Source organism: Castor canadensis, chromosome 10 (assembly GCF_047511655.1).
Source record: "Castor canadensis chromosome 10, mCasCan1.hap1v2, whole genome shotgun sequence".
Classification (NCBI taxonomy): Eukaryota; Metazoa; Chordata; class Mammalia; order Rodentia; family Castoridae; genus Castor; species Castor canadensis.
The window spans coordinates 78,512,471-78,523,252 of NC_133395.1; the positions used below are offsets into that span (position 1 = coordinate 78,512,471).

Here is a 10,782-nt window from a genome sequence, read left to right on the forward strand (position 1 = left end):
GGGGTATAAATGTAGTGTGCCCAAACTCTTTGTGTTGCCGGAGGAATTGAACAGAAGGGAATATGCATTAAGTCCTCTGCAAGCTGCAGGACTAGCCTTGAGCCAGCACCCTGGGACCTGTTTATTTCCCCCTGCCCCCTTTCCTTCCCTACTTCATTCACCAGCATTTCAAGCCAGTATTTGAAGTACCACAGGATGGGGACCATGCTGACATGTTTCAGTTAAAAATGTGCAAATTATAATTGGCTTCCTAAGACAATTCAGACAAGATTGGGCGCATTCAGCCTGGTATGGCCGTAGACTTCCTAAGACAATTCAGAAGAAAATTTAGAAGCAAAATAGCACATCAGCAAAATACTCTAGTCCCCCACTTCAAGTCACCATTGGCCCATCTTTCTATTTTCTGTTTAAATACACATCCCAAAAGAAGGGTACTGGAATTTACAAACCTCATCCGAAGAAAAAGCCATATCCTGGCTCACAGTACCCATTTCCCTTAGACCACAAAGGGAAGTCCATCAGGTGCAGTCAAATGTAGGTCACAAGGAAAGGGAGAGATGGCAGACATGTGATTCACAACACATTAATGATAGATCCCCTAGGAAGGCCAATCTGCAAAGAAAGTGTGCGATAACAAGCTGGCCTGCAAAGATGCTTAACTCTGCATCTCAAATTCAAAGCAGTCCAGTTGTGCCAACAAGCACTCCTAAATCGTTACTGATCCACAAAATCAATACCAGTCTGATCACTCACTGCTTTCCTCAAGTTCTTACACAAAGTAGCAAGAGTATCAAGGCCCCAGAAGGAAACCTTCCAGGATCTCTGGCCAACAGTTTGTGGCAATTCTGAGCAGACAGATCACTCTTGTTTTGTGTTACGCTGGCTGGGCCGGGGTTAATAGCCCGTGTTACAAGGCCAGATGAGGACAATTGCTTCTACTCAGGACCTAATGAAACTCTGGGTGAACTTTCTTTTAACTCCCAAGCAATAATGGCCTGGGCTCCACTGACTTGACTGCTAAAAGTTAGATGCCTCTATAGCATTTTCCAGTGATTTCAGAAGTCCCCAGAGATGTATCGCAGATGCCCAGTTGGTCTTTGAGCTCAGCTTCTGTGTCCTTGCACTCCCTTTTTTCCTCCTCCTCTCCATTTAACCTCAGGTGGAAATGTTGGTGACACCTTCTTGCCAGCCCTGTCCATCAGGAATCCAGTGCCAGCCTCCCCATGTCCTGATGCTTCTGGTGTTTGGGCTGAGACAGGGTGTTGGAATTCCACACAGACAACAGCTTCTCCATGCTGTGGTGAATACCAGACTCACACCAGCATCCCTGAATGGTTTGGTAGGTTATGGCTGTCTTCCTTTGCTTATGACATCAACAAGTCTCCCATGACAGGCATCCATCAAAGCCAGTAGAAGAGGCCAGCCAGGGACTAGCCTCCCTCATCCACCCTCTCTTTTGAATGAAGATCCTGGGTCCTAGCACAGCCAGTGAAGGGCCTTTGTACAAATTCAGTAAGACATAGTCTCTGTGCTTACAGGCATGTAGAGTCTCGGTGGAGACACATGCATAAAAATCAGTAAATAGTACCAGGGAGCAGATGCTGAAGGAATGAATGTACATTTCCTTTCAATTTCCATGTGATGAATCAAAGCATTTTTAGAATAGTCTTTGGACTGCTATAACGAAATGTCTTTGACAAGGGAGTTCATAAACATTAGAAATGTATCGCTCACGGTACTGGATGTTGGGAAGTCCAAGATCAGGCACTAGCAGATCTAGTGAGGGACCATTCCTCAGAAATGATACCTTCTTGCTGCATCCTCACATGGAAGGAGTACCCAAGCTCCCTCAGCCTCTTCTATCAGGGCACTAATCCTATGATGAAGGCTGAGCCCTCATGACTTAACCAGCTCCCAAAGGCCCCACCTCTTAATACAGCACATTAGGGATCATGTTTCAACATATGAGTTTCAAAGGGATAAAACTCTTCAAACCATAGCAAATATGCTGGAGTTTTTTCATCCATCTCTTGTTGATCAACAATGGGTTTTTCTCTGGTTTGGCTATTGTGAAAAAAAGGTAATGAACATTCTTATATATGTCACATGATGCACATATGCATGTATTTGTATTAAATATATTGCAAAAGTGGAAAAAATGCTGGGTCAGAAGTACAATTTAATAGTTAATCTCTAAGTAAAACCCAGTTGCTATTTATGGAACCTATGAAAAATTACAACATATCTGCTGTTTTCCCTTTTGAAATTCACTCTAAACTTCCCATTTAATAGAGGAAGAATGCATTTCATGGAAACATGAAAGGAAGGAAGGAAGGAAGGAAGGTAGTAGACATCACAGAAGTGATATTCAGCCTGCATTCTATGTAAGAAAGGAAAGCTCCCATGTGAGCATTGCCATTGCCTCATTTCTTTCTATATTTCTGTGTTTTAAAATTATATTACTTAAAAAATAAACATCTTTTTCTGTCTATAAAGTACTACATATTTATTACAGAAAACATGGAGCCTAAAATTAAAAGTAGAAATTTCAACTTCTCAGGGGGCAGAGATGGGAGGATCACAGTCAAGGCCAGCCCAGGCAAAGGTAGTGAGGCCATACCTGAAAAACAAGCTGGGTGTGCTGGTGCACTCCTGTGATCCCAGCTACTCAGCGGGGAGAGGTAGGAGGACTGAGATTTGAGGCCAGCGTGGGCAAAGCTAGTGAGAGACCCTGTCTGAAAATCAAAGCCAAAACAACAGGACTGGGGCTGTGGTTCAAGTGGTAGAGCGCAAGCACAGAGCTCTGAGTTCAATCTCCAGTACTAAAAAGAAATAGAATTTCCTATCTGCTCACATAGAGAGTATCTGTGAACTTTCTGTATGTATTTTTAACGAATTTATTTAGTTTAGGGGGAAGGGTGCAGTACCTCAGGTGCTGCTTTTAGAAATATTTTATTTGCATGATTTCTTGGTGCAATAGTTCTTATTTTCTTTGACTCTTGTGTTGCTGACTAGTCTCTGGTCCTGCAGCAAGCAGGAGCATCTCTGCTCTTGGGTGGATGTTCACCTGTCCCTGCTTCTGTCCAGTACTAGCAACTCTTAAAATGCCTCAGAACCTTGTTTTTCAAAGTGGAATCTGCCTGGGGCAGGGGGTTGCAAATATACAATCTGAACACTACCGCAGAACCTTGGCTTTGTAAGCCAGGTGGTTTATATGCACAGCAAGTTTAAGAAGCATTGCCTTAGAGAGCAGAAGACCCAGAGAGAGAGTCTTGGACCCTTCTTGGGGACATAACAGGACACACCACAAAATAAACAAAAGTCTATATGTAATACAAAGCAAAATCTGCCAAGGTAGAGAGTTCAGAATATTTTGGGCAGTGAAAGGTGTAGATGTCAAGGAATAGATGGTACAAATCAAGATGGTGCCACATTCCGGCAACAGTGTGTTCCATGGGTGGAAAAGAGAAGAGGAGGTGGGTACCAGGAGTAGGGGTGAGAGACAAAGAGGGCTGCAACAGGGGAGGTGAGACTGATGGCCTGGCATGCAAGGAGCTGATTGGTGGGGCGAAGGAAAAGGTAGGAAGAAGGGAGTCAAGGGGGTTGAGGCTCTGAGTCTGATGGGCTCAGATAAATCCAGTAATGCCTCTTATCCCCTGCACACCACCTTATTCACACAGAGTATCATGACTGTCTTCTCCTGTCTTTAAACTGGAGCTCATGTTTAAATTTAAGATCTGATCTAAGGTGCTCTGGTTTTTGTATCCAGGGGAAACTGGGCTCCTAAAAGCGCACAGCTATCAGGTTCTTAATCTTAGAATCGACTGATGTGGTAAAGTGGAAAAATAAATTAACAGTGCCACTTCAGGACCTAAATGAATTGGGCTTTGGCTAGTGTGCAGGAAGCTTCTGAGAGAGCTCTGCAAATGATTTCCATTTGAAAACACAGCTCAAAGAGCACTTAATAAGTGCAATCTGGTAATGATAATGAGGATCCACATAGCAGCATTTTGCTGTTTTATGGATCCACAGCCCTAACCTGCTCGGCTCCTATCCCTCCTGCGGATCTTGAAAATGGTATCACCCTAAGCAATTCTTTTGGCCACGAATACAATAATTTAGGGAAAGGCATGGAGAAATCCGGCCCTTGGAGACTGGGACTCCCCTGGGAAGCCACAGCGCGAAATAGGTCACGGAGCTCTCAGGCAGCTCTCCCCTGCCCGCCCAGGGTGCCCGCCCAGGGTGCCCGCCCCGAACCGCCAGCTAGGGGAGGGGGGTGGGAGCGTGCGGGGCGGAGTGGAGAGCCGCAGGGAGGGCTGTGCAGTTCTCTGCTCTTGGTGGCTGTGGGCCACCTTCTCCTGCATGCGCCCCCAGCGCAGCCGGAACCTGTGGGGGCGCGCGGTCTCCTGGGGATCCCGCAACCCGGCAGGCGGGTGGGCGCGCGCGCGCGGGGCGGGGGCGCGCGCGCGGGTAGCGCGTGGGCCGGGCGGGCGCAGGGGGAGAGCCCGGAGCGCGAGCGAGCCCGCTGCTCACCTGCCGCCGAGCGACTCACCTGCTGCGGGGCGCGCGCCCCGCGCCATCCCGGCCCACTCCCGAGCGGCGCCACCGCCCCTCGCCGCCGCGGGCACCAACCAACGCCGACATGCAACACGAGTAGCCCGCGCTCTTCGGAAGCACCAGAGGAGCCCCCCGAGGCCTGGGCGTGCTAAGGTGACCCCCTGGATGACCCCTGCGGCCGCGGGGCTCCTGTCCCCGTGCCCTGTCTGTCTCCCTCGCGTGCGCCGCGCGTCCCTGCCGCGAGGGGAGCGGTGGCATGCATGAGCATCTGTCTGTCTTGTTTCTGCACCTCCACTGCACACACCTGCCTTTTGTGACCCTCCCCGACTGTCCCGTGCATACGGGGAGCGTGTGGGACCCCTCTTTGTTTTGGTCGGGAGGTGTGTTTGAGGGTGTGCACGCGCGCGAGGGACGCTTTAGGAGGGTGGGAGTTCGAGGCCATTTAAATATTCCACCAAGGATGGCGGCGCCTGGCTAGCCACTGGCGACTGCCGCGTGGTGTTGTCGGCAGCTGCCCAAATGTCAAGCCGTTGTTGGTTTTCAGCAGGCAAGATGCGGTTCTCAAAGGTGGGTTCCCAGCGCTTTGGCCAACAGACCACCGCGAGTGCTCGTGTGCCTGCTTCGCACACTCTCGTGGTTTGAAGTCCTGCCCTATGTTTGTCCCAGTGCCAAACGGCATTTTTGTTATGGAGTGTAATCCACCGAGACTTTGGCTTTTGTGTTATTTCACCACCGTGTATTGTTTTTGAACCTGTGGCATTTGACACCGTTATCAGTGTAGGTAGGGGCTGGCTTTCTGTTTGTGTTTTGCATGATCTTGGATTGTCACTCTGCTGTGCCTAAACATTAAAAAGCCTGTCTTTTCGTTGAAGAGGACAGGGGTTAAAATGAATGAAGACCTGAAGGTCAATTTAAGCTGGCTGCCTCGGGATTATGTAGATGCGAGTGCCACGGAGAACATCTCAGCCGCTGTCTCCTCCCAGGTTCCTGTTGTCGAGCCGGAGCCGGAGCTTGTCGTCAACCCCTGGGACATTGTCCTGTGTACCTCAGGAACCCTCATCTCCTGTGAAAATGCCATTGTGGTCCTTATCATCTTCCACAACCCCAGCCTTCGGGCACCCATGTTTCTGCTGATAGGCAGCCTGGCTCTGGCAGATCTGCTGGCCGGCATTGGGCTCATCATTAATTTTGTTTTTGCCTACCTGCTTCAATCAGAAGCCACCAAGCTGGTCACCATCGGACTCATTGTCGCCTCTTTCTCCGCCTCTGTCTGCAGCTTGCTGGCTATCACTGTTGACCGCTACCTCTCGCTGTATTACGCTCTGACGTACCATTCAGAGAGGACAGTCACGTTCACCTATGTCATGCTGGTCATGCTGTGGGGGACCTCCATCTGCCTGGGGCTGCTGCCTGTCATGGGCTGGAACTGCCTGCGGGATGAGTCCACCTGCAGTGTGGTCAGACCTCTCACCAAGAACAACACCGCCATCCTTTCGGTCTCTTTCCTCTTCATGTTTGCGCTGATGCTTCAGCTCTATATTCAGATCTGTAAGATTGTGATGAGGCACGCCCATCAGATAGCTCTGCAGCACCACTTCCTGGCCACGTCCCACTATGTGACCACCCGGAAAGGGGTCTCAACCCTGGCTATCATACTGGGGACCTTTGCTGCTTGCTGGATGCCTTTCACACTCTATTCCTTGATAGCCGATTACACCTACCCCTCCATCTACACCTATGCTACCCTCCTGCCTGCCACCTACAATTCCATTATCAACCCTGTCATTTATGCTTTCAGAAACCAAGAGATCCAGAAAGCCCTCTGCCTCATTTGCTGTGGCTGCATCCCATCCAGTCTGTCTCAGAGAGCACGGTCACCCAGCGATGTGTAGCCCCTCCACCTAGGGGAGACACTGGCTATGCCACCCACTTCCACAGCTGCCAGGATGGTTAACATGCTTCCCTTAAATTCTTTCATTGGATTCTCTCTCAAGCCACAGCAGCACTTAGCATTGGTGAAGCTAAGACCTCATTTAGTTAAAGTTAAGTGATTAAAGTGAGAATGATGTTACAGTGTTGTCACCCTTTTAAAACATTGTGGACTTCTCTGCTCATCATTATTTTGTTTTGTTTTGTATTTTATTTGGGGGTGTGTTTTTTATATTTTGTTTGGAGGGAGTGGTAGGTGGGAAAGAAAGAGATTTGACTGGGCTATGATATTATAAAAATTTAAGTAAAGAAGTTATGAGTTCTTAAGATGGAAAAAGAACTACTTTTTCCAGGCATCATTTTTTAAAAAAATCAAAGTAGATTTTCCATGCAACACATATCCAACAGAGTATGTTCTCCTTGAAGCCAGCAAAGATAGTTAATTATGTTTGTAAGAAACCTTTTTATCAACATGAATCAGTAGGAAGTACCAACACTGAAACTGTGAACTCATTCCTTCTTTCAGCAATCGCTGTTCCTGGGAATTACTTTGCAATTCTGTAAATGTTGCAACTTCCTCTGCATGGTGGCATTAACCAGACCACTGGTTTCAAATGTTGCCATGTAAATCCAGAATTAAAAGAGTAATTTTTTCAATATGTACTTTCTAAAACAAATAATATGTTTTGATTTACATATGAAGTAAGATTTATTAGCTCCACCATTGTAGTTGATTGAGCTATAGTCTGTTTTCAGGAAACAGAAGGAATATTATTAATAATATCTATTGAAAGATTAAATTTATTTTAATATATTCTGAAAATAAATTAATATGAAGCTATCATAAAATATGCAATCACCACCTTGTATAAGAATATAGTGATAGTTATTCTTGATTGAAACAAATAGAATTATATAGTAGAGACCAAGTTTTTCCAATTTGTATTGTTGGTGGCACAAAATGTATTTGAAACAGTTGATCTCATATTTTAGTGATTGTATTTGTGAGTGTATAATATACATACATACAGCTGTATACTGTGACATCACACGTGGAATGACCATATGGCTCTTCTTGAAAAGTACGTTTTAACTTTTTCCTTCTTTTCACCAAAAAACCCCATCTTAAATGCAATAAATACTATATTGCCTGTTTTCAGAAAGCAAATTTAGTTGGGAAACTACACAGAAGAACTGACTTTAAACTACTGTAATTCATTGTTGTCTGAGTATCATTTCTGTTAGTGCAGACAACCGTGGACAGCATGTCAAACATTCAGCTGGAAGCAAGTCCAGGGTTCTTGGGGGAATCACTTGTAATAAATTAACCTCATCATTTTCCTCAAATAGTGTGCCCACAGTGGTCTCAGGACCATTCTGGTGCCTGCACGTCAGTGCCACCTCTCCAAAGCCTCTTCTAATGTAGCATAGATGTGATTAAATCCTCTACTTGAATCTGCATCTCTTCCCTGAGGTTACCTACAAAAGCAGAGAGGAACTGAAATATTTAAGAAGTGGGAAAGGGTTTTCAATGCATACCACTGTATGATCATCCCAACCCAACTGATGCCTTTAAAATGTCTTTTTTGAAAATTGGATGCACTTGGTAGACTGAATAGGATGAGTTGGTTTGTTTTTAATCACTTAAAATCTAATAGCATCTCTCCATGGGAGAATTAACAAAGGTAAGTAAGTTTAGACTTGGGCTGGGAAATGTCCATAATGAGGTTTTAAAGTAATCAATGATATTTCTGTAGAAATGGTAGCCCCTATTTGCAGATCTTAATATAAGAATCACAAAGATAACAAGACATACTGTAACTGACCTCATGTTGTGTTCTAAGCCCCGGGCTTGGTGTTTCACCTGTTCTTTTGCTGAAGCCATGAAAGCACACTTTTGCAGGTAAGAAAACTAAGGCTGAGAAGAGAGGCTAAGAAATGTGCCATAGAGCCACAGAGCCACAGAGCCACAAGAAGCCTGTTTTCCAAAGTCTAAGTCTTGCCCCTTCCATACATACTGCTGTCTTTCATCCCTCACTCGATGTGAGGGTAGAGGAAAATTGATTTTTAACATATTACTGTCACAAAATTGTGCTTCTATAGTTAAGACAAAGCTTCTGATTTAAAATTACATAGAGGTGACTGTGATGTGACTGTATGTGAAGGAGGGCTGTTTGTATCGTGCTCAGTGTATAATGATCTTATAAATACTAGTTCAGTAGTTGCTTTTGACTCATGCTTTCAAAATACCTGATTGCAGCTGAGAGATTTTTCAGTTCAACTCTAACATGTCCTTACTGTTTAAATTGTGAAGATTTTTGGATGTTTAAGTGGTTTCCAACAAGGTTTCTTTGTTTTTATGAGGTTAATTACTAAAAAGTGTACACCTATCTCAACATGTATGCTTGTGTGTGTGTGTATGTATGCTTACATATATTCAATAATCCTAGTTTTGCAACAGGACCAAATACATCATGAAAAATTCATGTTTTCAGCAACCCTGGGTAGCAGGTAATCTTTTATTCTATGATTATAATTGCTAGTTACCAAGGAATTTGCATTATTTTCAGTAGAAACAGTTGTCTTTGTAAGTAGGACAATTTAGTTATCTTACCAGAAGTTAACTAAGTTGAAGCAGCTTACCCAGGTTGTAGCTAATCAGGGTTTTACTTTGTTTTATCTCTTTAATCTTTAATTCTTCATTTCTTAGTTACAGTCAAGTTTGTTTTTTAAGTGGTGCTGGGACTGGAACCTAGGGTCTTGCACATGGTAGGCAATCTCTCTACCACTGAGAGCATTCCCAGCTCAGTTTTGTTTCCTGATGGTAGAGGGGACCATTTTCCTTCCTGGTACCTGAGATATGGGGAGGCAGATCCTCTCATTCTTTAGCAGCCTAAATTGAAGAGCAAAGTTCAGGAGCAGGAATAATCTTAAGTCTCAGGCAGGATTAAAACAAGATATTTAAAAGAATGTGTGAAGAACAGAGATATTTAGTGCCAATAAAAGTATATTGGAGGGCTGGAGACTGTGGCTCAAGTAGAAGAGCTCTAGGTGCAAGGCCCTGAGTTCAAACCCCAGTACTGCCAAAAAAAAAAAAAAAAGAGTAACTTGGAGATTTCTGAGATTTCTTAAACTTTTTAAAAGAAACTCCATCCATTGTTAAAATAATAATTGCCTTTATTTCACAGTCATATATATATCATATAAAATTAGGATGATTTGCCATTTTAGACCTAAGGTACTAATAACTAAGTGACTACTATGGTGTTTTTGAGCAGTGTTTAAGTTTCTACCTTGATTGTGCACCTGCTGTAATAAAGGAACAGATTACTTTCTTGTCCCCTTTAATAGTTGTAATGATTATTGGATGGTTTTGGTATCTGGCTCACATACTAAAGTCTGGTTCAAACTTTAGGAATCATTAAACTAATAGTTTTATACATCATGGCTCTAATTAGCAGATAAATCTGTCTTCTAATGAACACTGAAGAAACACGTAATGGTTGTTTTGACTAGGACTCCTGAACTGTTTACATGGTACCCAGCTCTGAGGAGAGGCTGGTGCTGATGCTCTGTAAATGACATTTTGAGCCACAAGGATAAGTGTCATTGTGTTTTTAGCATTCTTAAAATACATAAATATTATATTAGCAAATATATATATATATATATATATATTTAAAGTGTTTATTCTTGTTAGAGGTTAATAGATAACCAATCTGTATTCAAAGGATATGAACTTTAAACTTTTCCTAGGAATTCTCAGTATGTATCTAGTTGAGAATTGTGTATATATTTTCTCTGTGTTAGTGTGCTCACTTTTTAAAATCTTAATTATCATTATCTTTACATAGCTCTTGAAAAGTTAATGTTTCTGTATGTGTGGATGAGAACATCTACATGATGTAGATGACCTTACAAAGATGTAAGGTCAACATCTTTGACCTTAAATTTTTAGGAAGGACAGTTTTCTTTTCAAGAGTGGTTTGTGTTGGGGTCTGTGTGTGTGCCTCCATAAACCCATCTAAGATAATTGAGATGAAAACCTTTGTTCTCTGGTTTCTAAAATTCAACTGAACTCATCACAAAGCAATCTTTTTCTAGACAGGTACATCAGAGAAAATTTAAAATATCTCACTTTCATTTGACATTTATCTGTAACCTTTTATTTTTCAGCATCAAAAATACTATTAATAGTGAGGAAACATACCCACTATTCTTCTCTATACCTCTCCAAATCTAGTAATCAAAGCAGGGAAACAGTAATCCAGGAACTGGAGCACAACATAGAGCAGA

General features: G+C 43.6%; 1 protein-coding gene across 1 annotated transcript; it reads left to right on the forward strand.

The window, feature by feature from the left end:
• The first annotated feature begins 4,516 nt into the window (after positions 1 to 4,516).
• On the forward strand, positions 4,517 to 10,149 carry Gpr12 (G protein-coupled receptor 12). Its single transcript, XM_020176826.2, has 2 exons — positions 4,517 to 4,710; positions 5,430 to 10,149. The coding sequence occupies exon 2, from the start codon at positions 5,445 to 5,447 to the stop codon at positions 6,447 to 6,449; it is 1,005 nt and encodes a 334-aa protein (XP_020032415.1). The 5' UTR covers positions 4,517 to 4,710; positions 5,430 to 5,444; the 3' UTR covers positions 6,450 to 10,149.
• The last annotated feature ends 633 nt before the right edge of the window (positions 10,150 to 10,782 follow it).

Coding starts and splice junctions, on each gene's coding strand:
- Gpr12 (XM_020176826.2), top strand. CDS start 5,445: ATGAATGAAGACCTGAAGGTCAATTTAAGCTGGCTGCCTCGGGATTAT.